The 23390-nt window shown below is 33.9% G+C and overlaps 3 protein-coding genes across 3 annotated transcripts; 1 reads left to right on the top strand and 2 right to left on the bottom strand.

Annotated features, from left to right (window-relative positions):
* Positions 1-46: 46 nt before the first annotated feature.
* LOC111407991 (delta(7)-sterol-C5(6)-desaturase-like) lies at positions 47-3892 on the bottom strand. The gene is made up of 3 exons (XM_023037730.1): positions 3499-3892; positions 1537-1842; positions 47-615 (listed from the first exon to the last, which is right to left on the bottom strand). Exons 1-3 carry the CDS (start codon positions 3713-3715, stop codon positions 323-325), a joined length of 816 nt encoding a protein of 271 aa, XP_022893498.1. The 5' UTR covers positions 3716-3892; the 3' UTR covers positions 47-322.
* Positions 3893-17563: 13671 nt separating this feature from the next.
* LOC111407988 lies at positions 17564-18524 on the top strand. Its single transcript, XM_023037726.1, has one exon. The coding sequence runs from the start codon at positions 17684-17686 to the stop codon at positions 18329-18331; it is 648 nt and encodes a 215-aa protein (XP_022893494.1). The 5' UTR covers positions 17564-17683; the 3' UTR covers positions 18332-18524.
* Positions 18525-18610: 86 nt separating this feature from the next.
* On the bottom strand, positions 18611-23100 carry LOC111407987. The gene is made up of 5 exons (XM_023037725.1): positions 22464-23100; positions 22288-22349; positions 20350-22173; positions 19707-19836; positions 18611-19595 (listed from the first exon to the last, which is right to left on the bottom strand). The coding sequence occupies exons 1-5, from the start codon at positions 22618-22620 to the stop codon at positions 18844-18846; spliced, it is 2925 nt and encodes a 974-aa protein (XP_022893493.1). The 5' UTR covers positions 22621-23100; the 3' UTR covers positions 18611-18843.
* Positions 23101-23390: the final 290 nt, after the last annotated feature.

Below are 23390 nucleotides of genomic sequence, written 5' to 3'. Positions count from 1 at the left end.
CTTCGATTGATTAAACAAGCGTAAAGAACTAAAGATGATCATGCCATGACTAGAAAATTCAGTTATACTAAACACCACCATCCGATGTCACCAAAAACATTATGATAATTTGCTTCCAACATGATTCATGTACAGTCAACAAACAACCAGCACAATAAAACTGAGGAACAAAAAACCTATTAAGACGCAGACGACCTCTTTCTTTTCTTATTCCCTCCACCCCCCACCCCTCAAAACAATGTTTTTGACATGATAAAACAACAGAGCAGTGAGACACATGGGACGCGTCCAAATTCTAATGATACAAATGCAGCAACATTGGTTATATCTTCTTGACCTCGTCATCGAGGGGATCGCGAAGAGTTCCGAACATCCAATCCATCCATATTGTGTAGTGGCCATAGTTGTGACGATAAGTGGTGTGGTGTATGGTATGATAACCAGCACCCATTACAGGCCATAACTTGCCGTGTATGCAGTCATGAATGTTTGCAGTCCATATGCCCTCGATGAATAGAAGGGCTATGTGTGTTGTGAAATGCGTTGGCACTAGGAAGAGAGCTAGAACGTGTGGTACTGCCTGCAATATCCCATCCAGTGGGTGGAAGGCCAAACCTATTGAAACCAAAACACGCCAAATCATATGTCACGAATTTGATGAATCTCAAAAGGCCATAAGAACAGAAATTTCAATAAGACTGATTACAACAAACATGTATCCTGGGTTCAAGAAGTTTCAGATGATACCACATGAGAAATTTTCATAAAAATTTTAAAATTTGAATGTCCATAAACACAATAGCACACAGTAGAATATTTTGACATTATGGAAAGACTGTAACAGAAAAGCAGAAGTCACTTAAGTAATATATTCAAGGAACTCGAGATCTCAAAATCAATGCAGATTGACTGGCAGTGAAAGTACTCAGCCTGGCATCAAGTTTTTTGTCAGTATTATAAAGGTTATCTGTCAATTGGCCATAAAAACAAATAAAACAAAACTGAATATATCAGAACGTGAAAACTTAGTGAGCAACAAAATCTTTTCTACCTGTGTCAAATTTTAGTCAAATCTTAAATTTCACTTGAACACATAACATGGTCTACAATCCTATAGTGAGTGCTTTCTTACTTAATTAAAGCAAGCTCACCGCACATCAAGTTCTTATCTGATCCTAATGGGAAAGGATAACATCTAATACCATGGTATACAACTTATTTAAAGTTATCTTATCACACAGTGTGTACTTACCTAATGAAACTGTAAATTTAACATAAACCAAACCAAATTTATGAGATACCAACAGAAAGTTACTTCGAATATAAGGAAAGAACCTCTTTAATAAATATAATTCCACATAATTTTCTCATTAGCATTACCAAAGTGGTTCCCATCGTCAATATTGATGGTATTTATTGCCTTTAAAGGAAATGATTCTGTGCACCTGAGAAGAAGTGCCAAAATTTCTAACCAAGTCATCAAGGGACGCAATACACAAACATGGAGCAAAATGATGAGGAAGAAGTAGAACTCACCAGCAAACGGAGAAAGTGTATTTTGCTTGTTGTAGATGTGATGTGTCGCGTGAAGATACTTGTAGAGAGGTTTTACGTCATGCAACTCTCTATGCATCCAGTATATCCCGAACTCCACAAAAACAAGATAAACAGTCAAATAGAAGAAGTAGGTGACCCATCCAACATCGCTTATCCTTGAAAAACATTTTGTCCATCCATGTTCAATCGTGTATTCCGAGATAGTTGGAAGGGCAGAGTACCATGGCATAGCTTTCAGGGCAACCCCTATCTGCAAAAGCATTGCTCTTCTCGTAGGAATGGCATCTGTACGCATTATGTTTATCAGAACTATATTTTTCTTTATTACCAAGCAGATCTAAGAATTTTCTCTCTTGCATTGTAATATCCAAGCTCAACATCCAGAAAGGTGCAGCACACTAAAAGAATGTGACAAGATGCTTCCAAAAATTTAGGGACGGAATAATAAACTTGGTGAAATTTTATCTACCAAAATCTGGATTCATTAGCCACTTTTAATTCCTTAAAACAAAAAAAATCAGCATTGCTAACCACCATGTTATTTTCCTCAAAAAATTCAAATTGTTTACGGTAAAACAAATGCTTTGCTCCGGACGAGATATTTCATAAAATCTAGTGATGATATCATTGTTTTTGATCAGCTAACTGACAAATTCAATCTTAGTTCCATCGACTAAAAAGTTCATCTAAGAGCTGCTAGAAGCCGAGTTTAAGGAAGCAACAGCTCTGTATGCAGGTTACTCCAATTTTGAAACAACTCAACTTCTAGAAAGTTTTGGAACCACTTATAACATGAATGGAAGATTACGTATGTGAAACAATCACCGTGTTTAGGAAGAATATAATTATAAACATAAACAAATCATTAGCACAAATAAAAATCAGGTAAATTAACATCTCAATTCTGGAAGAAAAAGATGAGAAAATTTTCAAGATAGCCATCTTTTAATGGCCACATTTTAAGTTTTTTTTTTTTGTTTAGAAGGCCTTTTTTATAGATCAAATGTGCAATTTAACTTTATTAAGTTTCTGCTATACTTTGAGCTATAAAGGACTCATTGAACCTGGTTGTCAAGCTGTGGGAGCTTAGTACTTGACCAGATCAACATAACAGTTGGGCTGAACGATATTTTATGAATAAATATGGCAGAAACGAGTTCAAAAAACAATAACAAGACAATAACTCTACAAGTAAACAATATTTTCGAACAAAACCTATCTACAAGCGGAAGAATCATTGGATAATGACTTTTTTCCATTATAGCACGAAAAATGACAGAGCTCGCCATTCTTTGAATGAAGAGTTTGATTACAAGGAATAATAACATTTTGGGATGATGAAAGTATTATAGTCCGTTTGAGAAAAGACTGAAGAGTGACCATTTTTCAATTTATATCTCCATTCAGTCCTCCCCAGCATATTTCCTCAAAAAAAATTCAATAGATAGAATATTCGTGAAAAATGTGTGAAATCCCTAAAAATGAAAAAAACCAAGTAACTACATTAGTCACATATCTCTTAGAGAATAAATTTTAACAAATATAATCGGCTTAAGAAAGAAATTCAAATAACTTATAAGAAACATATTTGGCTAAAGAAAGATATTCAATACATATTTATCAGATTCAAACACGTATTAGAAAAACAAATCAACAAACCTAATTCGCAAGCCCCAAGAAAACACAATTAGAATTCGCTTACTTTACACACATTAGAAAATGGCAGAAACTTCAATAAAAAAAGAGCACGAAGAACTGGAAAAAAAGGAATCATGCACAAAGAATCAAAGACCCTCAGCGAAAAATGGAAGGCACCCGCTTCATTGACCTAAAAATTGAAATCCCATGAAAGATTAAAAAAAAAAAAAATGGACATCATCGATCGTGATATAAGAAACAATTAAAATTAAAACCAATGTTAAAACCGTGAAAAACACATACCTTTTGGAACATAGACATTACGCTTCAAGTAGTAGATATAAAAACACCACAAAACCCCAGAAAGCAAGTAGAGCGAGGTCCCTCCGATAAAATTTCGGAGCCATCCCCTAAAGAAGTGAGGGAGTGGGACCCACCATTTTTCCGGTAAGACTGAGCCCAAAACAATGTCATTGTACCACGAAGTCTCCTCCACAAATAACTGCAAATAATCCTCCATCGCAAGTCAGGATTCCAGTGGCCGACGAAACACCCTTTCCTTCTTGGAAGATGACTATATATTGGAAAAAGAGAGAGATTTTTATTTAGATGAGCTGGCAGGGGTAGATATATACAAGTAGAAGTGCATGTGTCGTAGTGTTAGTGTGTGCCGGTGGGGCTGTTCCTTCATCCCTGTCTTGAAATTCGTTTTGAAGTGTTTTTTATGCCCATGTTTTAGCCTCATTCTTTCAACCAAAATACATTTTTAAATAATATTTTGATATCATTTCAATTTCATATTTTTTAATAAAATAATATTACACGTAAATTTAAAATTTAAATTATTTTTTAACCACACATTTCTCATTAATATATTATTCCAAAATTTATTTTTCTCCCAAAATGAGGGTCAAACAAGGACTATATTCGGAATTATGATCTTGAGAATCCTTTTGAAGTGTTTTATTATTTCTCATTTTACCCCATTCTCATTCTCATTCTCATTTTTTTTTGTCTTTCTTATTTTCAACCATAAAATCTTTTATAAAATAATATTACACACAAATCAAAAAAATTTCATTTTTTTTCAACCACATATTTTTCAAAAAACATTATTCCAACTATTATAATTTCAAAAGAATGGGGGCCACACGGGGCTATTCGGAATTATGAACGATTCGTCATTAACAAGGCCCGTTTCGTACCCATTTTTTTAAAAATATATTTTTCTCTCACTTCTTTTCAACCACACATTCTTTATTAAAAAAATATTACAAGTAAATAAAAAATATTTTCTTATTTTTCAACCACACATTTTTCATCATTTTTTTATTCTAAATTACATTTTTACACAAAAATGGAACACAAACACCCTCTAAATATTGGGTGAAAAATAGTATTTATTTATGCGAAGATATCCTATTAAATATTTCAAAATGTGCTCAACTTATAGGGATGATAGTCCAAATGATCATTAAACTTTGCAAAAGATTCATAGGGGGTCATTGAACTTTAAAATTCACTCAATTCATCACCAAACTTTGCATTTGTAACCCCGTTCATCACTTAGCTCACGATTCATCCAAAAACTGACGGAACGATGACGTGGCTGCAAATGTGGCTTCATGTGTCAACCGTTGGGTGCCATTTCATACAAGTGCTACACAGGTGGACATGTTGTTAACTTAAAAACACATTTTACTTTAAAAATAAAACCAAAATTGAAATCTCCAAAACCCAAACCCATCCTGTCTCTCTCACAAACAGAGAAATAAAATTCTCAAATTAGTTACGAACCCTAAATTCCAAATCCCCCAAATCGAAAACCCATTCCCGGCAAACCAAAATAGAGCTGCCTGATATTTTAACATCAAATCAAGCTATGTCACTACTACATAAAAAAAGGGAATGGGAAGGTATTGTAATTAGGAACAGTGAATTCTTCCATTTAATCACATTGTAGCCATCTTTTTTTCATTATGGGAGTAAAAATGACGTCGTGTTGTCTTCAATAATTTTCATGATGGATACAGTGACGTTTCACTTTACTACTGCATAAAAGGGGAATGAGAAGTCTGAGCTGTATATATATTTTTGCCTTTTATTATGTCTCTATTAATTTTCGCTTCCTTTTTTTATCCATTTTTACCCTGCATTTACAATATACCCGCACTGTTCATATCTAAAGTGTTTAGTTGCATTTTATCTCAATGTGTGTGTGTGTGTGTGTATATGTGTTTGTGTGTCCCTATTAATTTTCTTTTTCTTTTTTATCCCTTTTTATCTGCATTTGTAGGACAAAACGATATCGTTTCCCTACGTCGAAGGGCAAAACGACGTTGTTTTATTCCATTAATAATATGATAAATGATTGAATATATTATATATATAATTATAGAAAAATATTAATTATTTAATTAATAATAATTAAATCTTGATCAATGTTTGTTATATTCACTCGTTACCTTAATGTTTGAGATGAAGTGTTTTTCCAAAATGGAAAAAATCAACATAATGACTAAAATAAATAGTCCTAATCTTAAGGATTATGCTTCTCCACTCCGCATCTAGATAGTATTTCATCATGTAAAAATTCAAAATATTGGAACATTGAATAAGAGATAATAAAATAAAATATAATCTCAAAAAATTAAGCGAACCGAATTGTGACTATCATTTTACACCAACACTAATAAAAAAATAAATGATTTAACAAATTAAAAAACAAAAAAAAAAAGAATTGCAAGCCAAAAAAAAAAGTTATTATAAAGTTTTTTAATTAAATTGAAATAATTAAAATTTAAAAAATTATGTTTTATCATAAAACGAAAAGAATCGAAAAGAATTTTAAATCGAAAAAAAATTATTTATAATATGAAAAAGAAGAAATTTAAAAAAAATATCAAAAAAATATAATAAAAACAAAATAAATTAAACAAAACAAAGTTACGAAAATAAAACAAAGAATATATACATATTATTTAATTAAAAATAAAAAAATTATATCATAAAAAGAAAAGAATTAAAAAGAATTTTAAATAGAAAAAATTATTTATAATATGAACAAAACCAATTTAAAAATAAATGAGGAAAAACGAAAAATGAAAAAGAAATCTTCATGCTGCAGGAGAGAGTAGTCTCCATGCTGCACGGAGATCACTACTTCATGATAGGGGTGAACACGGTTTGATTTGGACAGTTTGAAATAAATTTTCAAAACAAACCATTTAAAACAGTTTCGAATTTTTTCAAACTAAACCAAACCAATTCAAACCATTTTTTTTCAGTTTGGTTTGATATGAAACCACAATTTAACAATGAAAAAATTAATATATATCAAATAAGTTAAATCGTAAATATTAGTCTAAAATTTCACGTTAAAACATAAGTTGTATTATTAAAAAAATTACAAATCAAAATTATATAATTATAATCATTATAATGCAACAACATGATATAAATATTTCAAAACTCTTAATCAATACTAATGGTATCCATTTAAAATTGTAATATACTATTCATTCTCTTCATAAATATAAAAATATTACATAAATTTATTGATTATAGTTAAATGATGTAAAATAATTAATAAAATAAAATGAATAAAAGAATAAAATACAATAATACCTAGCTACTGCGACTTTTTGTGAATTATTTAATGCTTCTACTCCACCAAATATTAGCGAATTACTTTAAGAGAGCCCGATAATTATTAGAACAAAACAACATAACTACCAATAAAAACATAGAAAAAGATTATCAGAAAATAAAAGAATTTGGATAATCTGCTTAAATTTAGGCAAAATTTAAGAAAATTATTAGTAGAATGAAATGAAATGTTCAAGTTTGAATTAAAATCTATATTTAATTGTCTGTTCAATTGTAATGAAAAATCAATAAATATGGTTTAGCAGCAATTGTTCAACACTTTACCCAATTTAATAATTTTGTATTCATAGTTGTGCTGACTAATGTGTATTTGGATTTGATTTAATTAATTAATTGAGATATAAAAATGTTGAATTGAGTTCAATTGAATTATGTCTAATATGAAGGTATCTTTTTAATTGAAATGTGTTAAATTTTAATTGTGTTAAATAAAATTTAGACTAATTTATTTTCATATTTTTTTTGGGTAAATTGGTGGTTTGAAACAGTTTGCAAATATTGAAATCTAAATCAAACCAATTTGAAGCGGTTTGGTTCGGCTCAAAGCCTAAACATTGATGGATCCACGTGGAACCAAACCAAGGTTTCAAAAAAATGGTTTCGATCCAATTTGACGATTTTCGTTTTTCAACCCTACTCCATGGTGCATGGAGATCACTCGCCATGCTGCACACAGAGTACAATCCTTCAATTATTATTTTTTCCTTTGTTTCGGAGAATAAAACTGTGTCATTTTACTTTCGTTTCCCTACCATTGAAAATGGCGATGAGTAGTGCACTATAGATGCAATAGTAATCCAATCCCCTTCCAATTTTCCCCCCCCCCCCCCCCCCCCTCTTTTTTTTTTAATGGAGAAATAATTAGCAACCAATTAATTCGATAATTTGTGATAGAATTATAACCTTAATATATTTAATTAATAAAATATATGTTTAATTAATTGTTTTATAAGTAAAATTTCCCCCCCCCCCCCCCCCCCTTTTTATTTTTTTCCCCCTATCCGAGAGGGTACTTTTCAAATTAACCAAGTTAAATAATGACTTTACCATATTGGCCAATTCATTTTTCACATTCACCACCATGGCCATTTGAAATGTAAATGACAATTTTACCCTTTTTATGTTTTGTAATTACAAAAACATACGATTGTTAAAAAGACAATAATACCCTTTTGTAAATAACAAATAAATACAAACACTCCGTAAATTTCAAAATCAAATCAGTTTCCTTATCAGTTTCTCCAACACAAATAAAAAGAAAGTTCCATTTTCATCTGCTTCAACAGTGAGATCTCACAAAATTATCAAAAACTCAATAAAAAAATATTATTCACAATCATCACTCGAAATTGGTAAGTATATTTTAATATTTGTAATTTTATTATAGCTAAATCAGTATATTGTTTGAATCTTTAAATCTTATTTCGGTATAAAAAGATAAATTTTTACAGTTTTAAATGAATCTATAATTTTTTTAGCAAGAACGATGAAAAAATTCATCTGCAAAATCGAAAAACTAAATGGATGCCGGCTGTTATGAAAATAGCCAATTGTTGGCGGCTATTAGTTAGTTGCTTCTAATAGCCGGCTGTTTCCAATTTTTTACTTCTTTTTTCTACGTATTTACAATTTTTTTAATAAATCGTCATTTTCGAATGCATATATGACATCGGTCGCAGTCCCAATTTGTTACTTTGATGAATTTGAAATCAAGAAAAATGATCAATAAGTGTGGAAATAGACAAGTGAAAGACTTAGTTCTACTGCAATTCTGATAACATCAAGTACATCGTATGCAGAAATGTACAATAAGTTATAGATCTCGCTCAAAGTCGATCCCTCTCAATATGACATGGAATTGTGATTTCTATCCGGTAAGAAAATTCCACTTATAATTATTACTTCTGAAACTGAATTCCAGATTTCAATTTAATTAAACCAGAAACGTTCGATTCATATTTATGTAACTTTAGTGAAGAAGAATGTCCCCGAGGGTAAGTATGAAGATTTCGATGGAGGGGATCATAATGTGAATGATTTTTGAGATACAGTCGAGATAGTTAATAAGGACAATGTGGTTATTCTCGATATAGTTGTTCCTGATATGGTGAATGATCTTACTGTCACGCACAAAATTCCCTCCACAGTTGAAGACAACAAGAATGAAAATGCATTCACAAATGAGGCTTTGAATGCTCTATCCCGTGGGAAACGTGAGTCGGGTGAGAACTCACAGGCTGGATCGAGTATACGGTCCACTAATTGTTCGCGGTTAGTTCCCGATAACAAAGATTTATATGTCGAGCAACTGTTCGAAACAAAAAAAGATTTGCAGGAAGCTGTGCACCGAATTGCTTTGAAACACAACTTCGAGTTTAAAGTGGAGAAATCAAACAAATCAACGTACACAATTATCTGCATTGACGACAGTTGTCTTTGGCATTTACGAGCGATGAAGATACACACAAACAAGGTTTTTGTAATTCGTAAGTATGCTCGAGAACATACTTGCGAAGTGTGTATTTGTCAAAATGATCACAGACAAGCTCGAGCATAATTCATTTACACAAGTTTTACGACCTACGAACCATCTTTATTCAAGATTTCACTGACTCTATTTCTTCCTCCTATGGTGACATCGACGAGATTAATAGTACTCACTTAAGCTTCCATCTTCTTTGAATTTTTGAGAAGGGTTTTTTTGTATAGGACAGAATGGAGTAGAAACCTCATGAGTTGCCGCAAAGGCTGAAATTGGGTACCCAGGAGGTGCACCTTTCTTCAATCTTACTAATAACTCTGACATTCCATGAGTCTATCAACTATTATTTATGAATCTTAAAATAGGTTTTCATCTTCTTTTATTATATATCTTACCTCCCTATGTTATCAATGAATTAAAATCAATATATTATTTTAATTTTCTTTCTCTATTCTCACGTATACATAGAAATCATAGTCTGAAGTTGGGGGATTTCAAGGCTATGGCGATTGCATTGGCAGTCGTTGTTGTGCTGTTGGGTGTTCTTTTTTTCTTATCTGGACTCGGTGTCAATTTCATACTAGTTATGCATTTACAACCCAATAGACAAGATTAAAATCAATTTTTTAAAAGGTTTTTGAAATGGGTTTGATTTAGTTGAGCTGATTAAACTGGTTTTTCTTTATCCCTAGCTGATTTGCTAAACGTTTTTTAGGGTTTCCGAACTTTTAGTTTTTATATGATCTTTTAAGTGATTTTTCTGGGTTTTTATTTTTTATTTTTTTTTGATATTCAGGTATCCACCTTACAGTGACAAAATTTTGGAGTCTACACCTTATCCCCTCAAACTGCAGACAGGTTAAACCGCAGGTTGTACCCCTAACTGACCAGTGCTCAAGAGCCCCCCCAACTGATCTACCAAAGTGTCAAGCAAGTCATTTCCTATCTTTGCACCTTGTCTTCCAGTAGAGCTCCTGCCTTCCAGGAAAATATCTGCCTTCCAAAAGCCTTTCAATAATCGAACTCACGACCTCTGATCTGCCAGCCTTGAAGCGCCCTCATCTTTGCCAGTTGGAATATGCCTTGAGGGGCAATTTTTTTTTCTGGTTATTTGTTGTTATATAAGTTATTCGTGAGTAAAGTATTTTTGATATTTGTCCGATAAAAGTATTTTTGAATTTGGACAAATATCGCAAAATTTATTAAGGGATTTCTTAGGCACTATGTTTTGTGCTAAAAAGACCATTGTCGAAGAATGCTTTCAGGAGCATAAATAAAGCGGTGGCAGAGCTGTTGTAGCTCAAGCTCATTTGGGTGGCTGACTGGTGGATCGAAGTGAAAGTGAAGAAACTTAAGCTTGCTACTGCATTTTTTATATTATACATCATTTCTTTATTTTGCAAAGCTGATTTCTTTATGTCATGAAGAACATTTCGAATATGCAGTATCATAAATGAAGTTATTTTATTTCTATTAGAGTAAATTTAACCAATGTTCATTGAACTTTAAACTTGTTATTTACTAACTCATCTTTCACGCGTTACCGAACACTCACTCATATTTTCATATAATTACCCATCCACCACTTGTCATTTCAAATAATTGGGCGATTTTTGCGGCAACTTTCCGACAACTTCTGACCACCAAGACTATCGGATTTTGATACCATTGAAAAGCCCATGATGTCATTTTCAATTACCACCCAAAATCTCCTCATAACTCCAAGGGATTCGATCGAAAAATTGCCACAAAAGTCGTCCAAAAAATCTGAAAATCTGAGCAGATTTTCAGATTTTTTGGGCGAGCTTTGCGATAATTTTTCAACAACTTCCGACCACCAAAACTGCTAGATTTTGATACCGTTGGAAAACTCACGATGTCTTCTTCAATTATCACCCAAAATTTTCCCACAACTCCAAAGAATTCGGTCGGAATAAACCCACAAATTCAGTATCCCGAAAAGGCGAATCCCTTGGAGTTATGAAGAGATTTTGGGTGATAATTGAAGAGGACATCGTAGCCTTTCCAACGGTATCAAAATCCGACGATCTTGATGGTCGGAAGTTGTTGGAAAGTTGCTGCAAAAATCACCAAATTATTTGAAGAGACGAGTGGTGGATGGATAACTATATGGAAAGATGAGTGAGTATTCATTAACGCGTGAAAGATGAGTGAGTAAGTAGTAACAAGTTTAAAGTTCAGTGAACATTGGTTAGATTTACTCATTTCTATTAAGAGTGATAATATAGTTGCTGATTCACCTTGGAAATTTCAATGACCAAATATGGAAATTGTTGCATTGATAAAGTATTTTCACTTTCACAGATTTAGGCACCTTTATAATCGAGTGAAATGATTTCGAAAGTTATTTCGAACGTTGCAAATACTGTTTACTTAAAGGGTTAAAATGTTGTGGCTTGATTTACCAGGTTTAAACATACCTTGGTGCTTAACAATGGATTAAATATATCACTATTTTGTTACTTTCACAAGCACCATGAGATGTATTTGTCTTATTTGTTTAAGTTTTGAAAAACGGCAATATGCCATATGAGATAGTAATTTATTATTGACTGATCAATGTTTAAATTGTGCAATTGGGAAAGTGTTGCAAGAGGTTCATTTAAGCTCCTGTAAATTGAAGGATAAGCCTTGAGAAATAATGTTGAAGGCTTAAAGTTAGTGTTTAAAGCCCAATGTGATCTCAAGGCATATGCCTTAGACAGGGCTTTAAAACAATTATTCTAATCTCAATTTTTTGAGAGGCTTATGAATTTTTCTTTAGGTTTTATTTAGGCAAAATAATGTTCGTTGTTTTTCTTTTCTTTTCCTTATGCGTTCATTTTCATCGATTGCTTTAACATACAGCCAATTTTGGGTCCATGTTAAAAACTGACCATTGCATATACAATATGTATGCTGTCTTTGCTTACGGGTTCCAGGGCTTGCCTGATTTTTCTAAAGTGTGTGACATTTAAATATGGAGATATCTTAGAGAAAATCAAGTAACACCTGGGATAAGGCTGGTACATAAATTGCAGAACTTCCTAAAAGTTTTGAATGGAACTGCACATAATCTGTTAATATGGTAAATAGGATTAGTACCCATTTGCACCACATATGTTGATAACTGCCTAAAGCCCTGACTTTCTGAACTAAGACTGTCAGGGTTCTGTGTTTTATCCTAACTCTCAAGTGCACAACTATGTTCAGTGGAATTTAAGTTAGCAATTTCGGAAGGATGTCTTCCTTGTTTTTATCTTAAAAAATTTATATAAACATCAATAGAGAGAATGAGCTAAACCTTATCTTTAATAAACTTGGCGTCAAGTATATGAATCATGTTTTTTTAAATAAATCCTTAAAGTGCCTCCTGGGTAGACCTTCATTACATTTTCTCTCATTCTATATTTGGGGTAGACATTACATTTTCTCTCATTCTTTTTTTGATGTACATCTTCGTAATGTTCTCCATGATCTTTTAACTTGATAGATATATTTTTGTCACATTCATCTATGTCATTTGATACGTTTTGTGATAGGTATTTGAGGATGCTTACAAGTCACCACTCAGCATAATTACCCTTGATGATATTGAAAGGTAAATACTATTGACTCTAGATGAATAATCTATTGAAAGACTTGGGAAAGCTCACACTAATAATCTAATTCACATAACCACAATTGTATGACACTCAAAGTATCATGTCCAGGAGTTTGAAAGAACTCTTTTCCCGGGTTGTTCCATTGTTGCAAAAATAAATATATGTTCAACAACCACAATCTTGGATGTCCAAGTACTGTTAAAATTTTATTATTATCCGATTTTCCAAATTGAATTCTTTTTTTCGTTTATACAATTGGTCTTCCAGTGGTTTTTTTGTGAGCTTTGTGTGGGTAGTCTACTTATCTCTTTAACTTTTTTTAATATTTGACTTCCCACTTATTTAGTGCACCACTTTATTAAGCATCCATATATTATTAGAAGACGTTAGAAGAATGCTATTCTGTTGGTTGAGTGCTACATGATATAGAAATTTGTTTTGCTCTTAAGAAGTGTTGTTAATTTTTATTGCAACCTGGCTTGAAGAAGGTAAAAATTTATATTAATTAGTATTCTAAGGTAAAATTAGGTTGCAAAGGTCAAATTTTCTTTTTTCAAATCATGAACAACCTTTTGGAATTCACAAATAATCTTTTTGCCTAATATTTGGCAAACACTCTACCATATGTACATTCTGAATGTTGGACCTGGCTTGAAGAAGGCCTTTTCGCCTGCCGCTCAAAAAATTTTCGATGCAAAAACTCTTGCAAAGACACATGTAAAGGATATGAAGTGCACTTTAATATTTGCTTTCTTTTCCGTTTATTCCTTATTGCAGCTTCAACTGGTTTGTTCTAGCTATCTATTTACAGGTTTTGGTTGCTAACTCTTCAAGGAAACTACTTCAAGTCATAGACCAAGGTTGAATTCTCTCTTATATTTTCCTTTAAAGTGTTCTAAAAGTAGAATCATTAGGGGGCGTTCTCTTTGTATTTCAGTTTTGTGTTTTGAGTTTTGAATTCATTTTGAGTTTTGTGTTTTGAGTGTTTGTTTTGAAACTGTTGAAAATGCGTTCTTTTTGTTAGTTTCTCAAACAAAAAAAAATGAATTTTTTTTTTTAAATTTTGAGAATCACCACACCACCTCCTCAAATAAAAAAAATAATAATAAATAATAAAAAAAAAGGTGTTTCCCGCGTTTTCAATTTTTTCAAGTTTTACACTAAAAACGCCCAAAACGACAAAAAAGTCGTTTTATGTTTTCTTCACAAATTTTTTTTTTTTCATTTTCGAAAATTCGTTTTCGAAAACGGGAAAGAGAACACGTTTTCACCGTTTTGAAAAATCGAAAACAGAAAACAGCTCGAAAACGGTAAAGAGAACAGGCCTTAATCTTTGGTTGTTTTCTCCCCAGTTCACTAGCCTGCTTTTATAGTGGGTAATACAAACAACCAATAGAAGAGGCAAAAATGACAATAGAAGAACTATCCACTTTGTCTCAGCATACTTCTGTAAATTCCATCCTGGCTCATTCATCTTAACTTGTAGATATTGCATCGGATCCTTTTACCACTTCATTGCTATCTATTTTCATGTTTCAATGCATGCTTTATTATTTCACGAGTAAAATATTTCTTTCTCCTGCAAAGCTACTATTTTTATGCATGCCAAATATTTCTATCATCATGTACGACCATGTTGTAGACACGCGTGACGAGGCTTAAATTCTAATTTTTCGTGTTTTCTTTATGCAGTAGTATCAACTTTTGGGAGGGAAGGACTGTGTTCTTTCATTCTCTACATTTATTTATTTATTTTTATTTTTATTTTTGAGAGGGGAAAACAGGTTGGTGGTTTGGGTCATAAATTTATTTGTGAGATATAGTTAAGTACGATAACTGCTTTGTCTAAGGTATATCTATCACGTTTCCACTTTACATAGCTTGTTAGTATTCTTTCTATTGTGCAAGTTAGCAATTCTTGTTATTTTGTTGACTACTTGAATGATGATACATCTGCTAAGATTTCTTTATATCTAAACTGGATGTAAAGTAATTCTATCATAAATTTAATCATGGATGATTCACGACACAGAAACTTTCATCTATAAAAGAAAACACGTTGTCATAAAAAAATAGACATTTCCAAAACTATCTCATGGAACGAGACACAGTCATCTGAACAACACTGGTGAAGATCTGATGGGAAAGTCCTTTCAACAGATTTTAAGGTGGACTTCTATAGCATCTTGCGATAATGCACTGAACCAAACGATCAGACTTTATCAAACACTTCGAATCTTCAACCAGTTTTGGAAAAACTACAATTTTGATGCTAATAAAAATACAGTAAATACAAAATTCGTGCAACGCACGTGACGACGACTAGTGATTAATAAAAAAATGGAATACTGAGTGCCATTATGATGAATGAGCCAATCAAATGTGCTTATCAAGAGTTAAGCCTACTTTCTTCTGTATTTCTTTTTTGTTCAGTCTACATATAATTTTTACGTTTGAAAGTATTTAAATTTCCTTCTAGTTTTCTTTTTGTGCAAAAGAGAATTAATGTCTGCCTGATTATATATATCTTTCCCCTGGCACGCATGAATTTGTATTGAAAATTCTGTAACTGAACTCCCATTCTACAACTGCACTGGTTGAATAATTTATGATCATGAATTTCCCTTGAGTTAATTTTGAATGATGTCATCCAAGTTCCAGCCATCATGTTCCGATTTTTCTCATTAATATTTTATCCGCACGATGCCAGAGAATCTCATGCTAAAAACATAGAATTGTTAATGAACCTCCTTAATTTTCTTCCTTTCTTGGAATCACAGAGTGAAGTGTGTCATGGAGCACTTAGACGGTCGACTTGAATTTCCAGGCTTTTGCATAGGTCTGTTCCTAAATCGCCTTACTTGGCTGCAGTAGTATACTTCCAGTTTCAAACAAAAGCTCAAAAACATTTAATATTGCAGGCATTGGGAATTCACCTGGTATCATGGACATGAAAGCTTATCTTCTTCAGAAATTCTGAGCCAAATAGGGAGAAGCATTTTAAATCCAGCTTATAGAGAAAATCGGATAAATGGTTGTAGTGGATCATTTTGGCTGTTTAGTTTGTTTATGTTATACATTCTATTGTACATCACCAAAGAGGCAGGACCCCTGTATCCTCACACATGGTTTGGATCACTTGAACTTTGCATTAGACTTTCTTCTACATTTAAAATCCACTGTAGGCATGATCCAAGAGCATACTAAATACGGAATTTCTAATGCAAGGGACATGGCGAAATCAAGATTTTTAATCTTTTAGGAAACATCAGTTATTTATTTATTTATTTTATTTATTTATTTATTATTTTTTTTGGGTGACGGGGGAACCCCCAGCCGTTACCCTTCGGGTGCGCATTGGGTAAATCCTCGGGCCGACGCAATAGCCTGCAAACTACGCCAGTCAGGTAAATCGCACTAGGCAAGCCCTGTGCGACAGGCTCAACCGAGAAAGTGTTGGTAGGGGGAATCGAACTCGTGACCAAAGGTCTCCGCTTTCACCTATTCCAACAACTCGGCCACCCCATGAGGGGTAACATCAGTTATTTAATCATTTACTAGGTAGTCATGGTGTTCAGTTTACATCCATGATGCCTGCTCAATGGTCCAACTTCTATTGGCTGTATGTGCAGGTGGATGCTGCTATGGAACAAGGAGTCGAGGCTGTGAGAACGCTTATACTAGAAGGATTTAGCAGTAGAATTAGTAGATTTATATATGTATATAAATCTTGGGCAGAAGTACAAGTACAACAAAGTTAGAATTTAGGCTTCAGTTCTTTATTATTTGATGAAATGAGTATTTTTATCTTTTGGTAATTTTATATATGCATATATTTCTTTGACAAATTGGCGGGCTCGATATTAGCCATATGTAAAGCCCCAAAAAGCCGTCTTGCATGTAAAATGAAATGACTTTCTTTTTGTGAATAAGTTGAATTGACTTGTATCATATATTTGATAATAATTCTAATCAATCCTAATTTAAATAAACATGTTAATTTATAAAGGTGGTTAAAATAAGTTACATCACAAAAGGCTATTATTTCAAATAAAATTTCAAATTGGTCATTAAAGTATTGATAACGTTAAATTATGTTACATATTTGACAATTCTTTTAGTGACATTGACTCCATATCAATGTAGGCACATTAAACATTAACTTCGACTATCGAGCATTGTATCAATAGTGTGAATTTACAGATCTTCCAAATAGACTATCGAGTATTGTATCAATAGTGTGAATTTACAGATCTTCCAAATAAAATCAATTCTTAATAGAAAAACTCATGATTAGCCAAAATAATAATGATAATAACAAAATTGTTCTTTCAATCCTAATTGTATTCTAACCCTCTTTTTAATAATTAACAAATAATAAAAAGGTTGCAAAGATCAACTACAAGGAATTGATTTAACGGCTAATATGCAGAGTGTTAATCATGTTAACATCGTTAAAGTAATAAATTATTTATGTAGCATTATTTAATGAGTCAAAAAAAATACATTATGTAGTTTTTCGGTCATTATACAAACCAAAGTCCTAACATTATTTATTTTAAGTGAGACCCACTTTAAATAGGAACGTTGGAATCATCATCTTATTTTCCTCTCCGCCCTTTTACCATATCTTTATTAGACCGTTGGAAACTCAAATCTTTTAAAGATACAACTTCTTTCAAGAAATTTTACATTCAATCAATACTGCCAAAGCTTCAAAAATCCTCCATCAATGGCAGAGATTAATGGCTTTCTTCTTCAACGAAACCATATTCTACAATACACCGTTCTTGATTCCAAATCACTGCTTCTCTCCCAATTTTCTGATTCTGACCAACCACAGCTACTCCAACTAACAACTGACAGCTTCGTTATGGAGAGAGGTCCCAGATATAAAGAATACTCGGATCTCAGAGAAAAAAGGTTAAGAAAAAGGAGCGTGATCGAGCCGAAAATTCCGAGAAAAGAAGAACATGTACTGACACCGGCAAAGAAGCAGGTTAAATTCCCAGGGAAGTCGAATTTCACCACACCACCAAAAAGGACTAAAGGGTCTTCAATTTTGACTCAATCTGTGCCCGATTTTTCATCTGCCTTGAGGAAGGAGAATCGGAAACCGCCATCAATGCTGACACCGGTGGCGGAGAAGTCCTTGACACCACCAGCAGGGGCAAAGAGTGGGGGGCTTTATGGGAAATTGGGAGGAGGGAGTAAGTCGGCGAATTCCGGTGAGAAGAGGAGTGGTGGAGTTATGACCAGGAAGAGCCATGCTAGTATTGGGGAATTGAAAGGATTGGGGACCGCTGCTAATAGTGCTACCAATGAAGGAAACAGAGGAGGGAGAATTGGTAGGACTCTTTTTGGGCAAAGACAGTTCTGAGATTGCAAAATTAGGATTTTCTTAATGGGAGAACTACTGATATTTCTCTCAAGATCGACTTTATTTGGTTTAATCTCGAGCATTGGATTCTTAATATTTTTTATTCATTACTTCTGTTATAGGTATTTTCATTTGTAAAGAGTGGAATATGTTTTTGAATAAAAAATTGAATTGATGAATCTTTTTTCTTCTACAGCCACCTCTGAGATTTTGGCATTTTAGATTACCTGTGGTAATTTCTTGTTTTTGCAGCAACAAACTAAACTTCTTCATAGTAAATTCGAGATCAACTACATGAATCATTGCTAAATTTACTGAGACATCTAAGCAACTAAACAGTTTCCCATTTGTCAAGGAAAAGAAAATAAACAATTAGAAAAGAATGGGAACTTGAGACTATCTGTTAACACCAGAAACTATTAAATACACAGCTTGTAGAAAGAACACCATCTTCCTTTATCTACAGAGGAATGGTAGTAGCATGCTGCATAGTTGTAGGGAATTTGAGAAAATTAGTGAAAGCCCTGTGCAATCGATGGGGAATTCGGCCTGCAGTTCCAAAGTTCTACAACAATCTCATCAACCAAAATTTGGAACAGGTGCATGGCAATTTGAATGCCTAATTCGAATTTTTCGATATCAAAATCTGTCCATTGGCCTAACGAATCACTCATCTCCTTCTCTATCAACTCATCATATATCAAACCAGATGACTCTCCCCACCTTCTGACCTCCTCCACAATGTCAAAAATCAACATCTCCGTGTTCACAAAAAATGGAAGTTTCGTCAAGACTTTGAACCCAGATTTAGCATATTGACCGAATCTTGAGTCCAAATACTCTATGACAGAATCAAAAGTAAATCTTCTCAGTTGATTCACCTCTTTGCCATCCTTAATGTTAAGAAAGCAATCAAGATTCATCTGGAGAACACTTGCTAGTGTTTCAAGTTGGTAGAGGAATAAGTTTTTAATTGAAAAACCTTGCCTTGGAATTGAGGCGGGGGAAGTTGCATTTCCAAACACCAACTTAACATTCAAAAGAACCTTTTTGGCATAGTCGAGCATGCTTCCACTTAAACCACAATTAGCGAGTTCCATACAGCATAAAACTTCCGAAATATGTTCGTGGACATCAATAATGTACTCTCTACCACTTTTTGCTATCTTTTCAGAGGTTGCAGAATCTAAAAGGTCTGTGCCACGGCCAAGAGACGGTGGATCATCATAGGGGCAATCCAAAGTTTCAGTAAGCATTTTATATCCTGAAATAGTAGAGCCAATATTAGAAAACAAGGATAGTAACAGTAATTATAAGTTCAAATAAGGGGACCTTTTGTCATCACGAGCAACAAAATCATAACAGAGATGCTTACTGGAGCTATCATCCATACTGCTGGAGAGACCACTCTCACTGGAATAAGAAGCCTCAAGAACAGATCCTGGGCTAAGGTGTTCACTATCAGGCAGACAGTCAACTAACAACTCGGCTGTCTTTGCTTTGACCTAAGGAGAAGTATCAAATTCATTACTTAGGATTCAAATGTTAGCCATCATGTCATATAAAATTAACATGGCACTAAAAATTGATACTGCAGAATAAGAGCAAAAATGACTAAATGGGCAAAGCGTAATTGGAAGATAGAAGCCACTTTTTAAAATTTGAGTATCTCAATGAACCAAATGCACATTAGACATGACAGAAATGCTCCAAATCGACTTGTAATGAAAATTATAAGCTCGTGTTATTTACTTTTTCATAGTGATAATTTTCAGAGTAGAGACAAGGCTTGCCATGTCAATCTGTGAAAAATGACTGAACTGTTCAGCAGATTTTCAATAACAGTAAACGACCTCAGACTGATAAAGATGGAATTGTCTTTCATATGCTTCTGTTCAGGCTAGTGAGAGTTTGTCCTTATTTCAATCCAACAAGTTTGAATCTCATTGAATAGACATTCAAATATTCTTATTGCCCGCTAAGTTGATTTGTCAGCAAATAAAATGACATTAGCTGACCTGGGAATTGGCTAATATTTTTGAGTAGGACATATCACCACAATCACGCAAATCTCTTTTCCCGTTAGATGTAGCAGCTGAGTCATCATTTTGAAATGCTCTCTCTGAAGTTAAGGCAGAAATTAACTCCAGAAGAATCATAGCTGTGCTTTTTCGGGGTGCATTCCCACCTATTCCCATCTCATCCTCCATCTGGAGATTTAATTCCTGCAATTTTTGTTCCAGAAGTGCACCTAATGCGTCTCCACTCAAAGGAAATGGTTTTTTATACCTTGTATTTTCATCACTTTCATTTAATGAAAATTTTTGTAAAGTGATCTCATGACTTGAATCATTTTGAATCCCTCTTTTCACAAAACCAGCACGAATTCCAATACTCTGTTTCACAGGAGAGTTAACTGTGAATAAAACATCACTATCCACCTTTCTAACACCAACTGTTCTTCTATCTTGATGAAGGTTCAATCTGTTTTTGCTTTGGCGGTTAATGGATTGAACATTACATTCCATCTCTTTTCTACTCATTACGTGAGCACCGGTATAAGTTTGTTTGTCGAAACAACTTGTAAAAACGGGACTTGCACTTTCTCTTGCATTATTAATCGGCCTTCTCTTTCGGACTGGTAAAATGGAATCATTCTTCCCGTAACCAGCTCTCCTCTCCATTTCAAATTTGCCATTATCAGCTCCAGTGGAGAGCCCCGGTTTCCTATGCCTACTTAAGCTTCGATGATTAAAAACACAATCCTTTGTGTCATCTACGTCAATTGATGCTGACGCTTTGTTGCTCAACAGACCATTGAACTTTGACCTTGGAGGAACTCTATTTCTCACCTGTGATATCTGATTTTGGCTCTGAGTCCTGGAACTAAAATCATCAGAGAGAGGCATGTCCTTCTGAGGCTTGCACTGTTGGCTTCCCAAATTCCACCTTGTTTCTCCACTCAAAGGATTTCTATTTGATGAAAATGTACTACGAGGTTGAAATTTTTTTGCGGCTGAACCTGCAGTTACTGGGCATTCCTCCAGAACCTCCTCAAATGTTGGCATTCCTTGGCTGCTCCTTTCTGACCTTTGGCAAGAGGCTTCAACATGATGTGAGAACCCCGAAGTAAAAACCATCGTCCGTTCGTCTACACTCAAATCAGAATCCAACTTATCTAGCAAATGCCCACAAGTTCTGCAAGAAGATTGCCCCTTTGGCTGCTGAGTAACAAGGTATTTGGAATCTTCCACTTGGCTTGGTAAAATATCTGTTGTTATCCCCGAAAAAGTTTCTCCATTAGAAGAATTGCGCAAGGTATTTGAATATGCGAGGGCACGTTTTGACCTAGTCCTTGCCAAACCAGGTTCCAGAATTCTAGTTGCAGCACCAATTATTCTAGATGCATTTTTCCCTGAAAGAGTTCTGGGACTTTTCACTGGAGAAGTAAGTTTTGGAGGATGCTTCCTTGATCTTGATAAAACGTTCGTAAACTGAAATACCTCTGCCCCCATTCTAGCTACTGGCTGCCTCTCACATAACCCGGTCTTCTGAAGCTTTTGGGGCCTCAATTCATTTTTATTCCCTCCTTTTCCCATATTCCCTTCATCACCCTTGTACCCACGACACTTATCCTCAATTTTGTCTGCTCTATCATTCCCATTTGCAGAAACCGGTGCTTTCTTCGTCTTCTCTCTCTGTAATGCCGGTATGGACTCCAGACCCATAAGCCTGGCAACCAGACCTGGAGCTCGCATTTCACGCTTTTGCTCAAGATCAACATTACTAACCCCACTTGTTTTCCTTGAGCTAGGAAATCCCCCACTATTCTTATCAGCAATCTAGATCATTCACGCAAAATCAAGACACATCCCAAAGCTTAAAACTCTTTATAAATTTATTAAACAGAAGACAAAAATTTAGGATGCAGAAATAAAACAAAGCATGATGCATACCAATCGAAGCTTTGGCTGATTCTCATCTCCACCAAATTTCTTTGAAGCTTGTTTTAAGCGAACTGAGAAATATGCAACATAAAGACCAGATCTTTAATATGATTTGCAACATAATGCCAATATGGTTTGCCAAATTTCTAAAATGAAAAACAGAGCAATGGCAAAAAAAGAAAAACCTGGTTGAAGCAATATCTTGGAAAAGAGCTTCTTTTTTGCAAATCTACCGTTCCAATCAAATAGCTGAAAGAAAATACCCACACATCCTCCTAGTTTTTGAGGCTTTTTCTCTACAATAGCCAAAGAAGACGCTGTTTTTTCCAATCTGTCGTTCATTTCTGTCAATGTTTTCACAAAACCGCTCTCGAATTTATCTCTTCCCCACAGAACCAAGCATTTTTGTTCAAAGGCAACAAAATAACCCAGAAAACCCTTATAACCAAATGCTCAATAGAAGTCCTATAAAAAAAATTCTCTTTTTAACAGCCACGTCTTTTTTCTCTCTCGCAAGAAACGGAGTCGAAAGGCGTTGGAAAATTTACCCAAAGGGAACAAGGCTGAGGCCATGCGCAAGCAACAATGACAAGAAAAGCCAGTTAGAAGTAGGAAAATGGCAAAATAATCTGTAATAAAAATACTGTTATTCAGCTCAGGTCTCGCAGTGAGATACTATTCAAACATACGAGTCTGAAAACTGACGGCAGATGCACAGAGAGCGAAAAAGAAGTAAAGAAAGATTGGATTTTGTTTTTGGAGTGATTATCAAATCAATGTCTATAATTATCTAAATACACTAGAAATGAAGATTCTCGGTAATATTTCGAGTAAATTTAACCAATAATCACTGAACTTTACACTTGATTACTACTTGCTCACTCATCTTTCACAGATTACTGAATACTCACTCATCTTTTCATATAATTACTCATTCACCACTCGTCTCTTCAAATAATTGGGCGACTTTTACGGCAAATTTTCGGCAACTTCCGACCACAAAGAATGTCGAATTTTGATACCGTTGGAAAGCCCACGATATCCTCTTCAATTACCACCTAAAATCTCATTATAATTCCAAGGGATTCGATCGAAAAATTGCCTTAAAAGTT

This window comes from Olea europaea, chromosome 13, assembly GCF_002742605.1.
Source record: "Olea europaea var. sylvestris chromosome 13, O_europaea_v1, whole genome shotgun sequence".
In the NCBI taxonomy this organism is placed as follows: Eukaryota; Viridiplantae; Streptophyta; class Magnoliopsida; order Lamiales; family Oleaceae; genus Olea; species Olea europaea.
The sequence above is the reverse complement of the archived record's forward strand: the minus strand, read 5'-3'. Positions and strand labels throughout refer to the sequence as shown.

Excerpts from the sequence above, each read along its gene's own strand:
- LOC111407987 (XM_023037725.1), bottom strand. The coding sequence starts at position 22,620 with ATGAACGACAGATTGGAAAAAACAGCGTCTTCTTTGGCTATTGTAGAG. Across the intron at positions 22,350-22,463 it reads CAAGATATTGCTTCAACCAG|TTCGCTTAAAACAAGCTTCA; the intron begins GTTTTTCTTTTT and ends CATATTTCTCAG. Across the intron at positions 19,596-19,706 it reads CAGTATGGATGATAGCTCCA|GATATAAAATGCTTACTGAA; the intron begins GTAAGCATCTCT and ends CTACTATTTCAG.
- LOC111407991 (XM_023037730.1), bottom strand. The coding sequence starts at position 3,715 with ATGGAGGATTATTTGCAGTTATTTGTGGAGGAGACTTCGTGGTACAAT. Across the intron at positions 1,843-3,498 it reads TAATGTCTATGTTCCAAAAG|ATGCCATTCCTACGAGAAGA; the intron begins GTATGTGTTTTT and ends TAATGCGTACAG. Across the intron at positions 616-1,536 it reads TACACTTTCTCCGTTTGCTG|GTTTGGCCTTCCACCCACTG; the intron begins GTGAGTTCTACT and ends TGGTTTCAATAG.
- LOC111407988 (XM_023037726.1), top strand. The coding sequence starts at position 17,684 with ATGGCAGAGATTAATGGCTTTCTTCTTCAACGAAACCATATTCTACAA.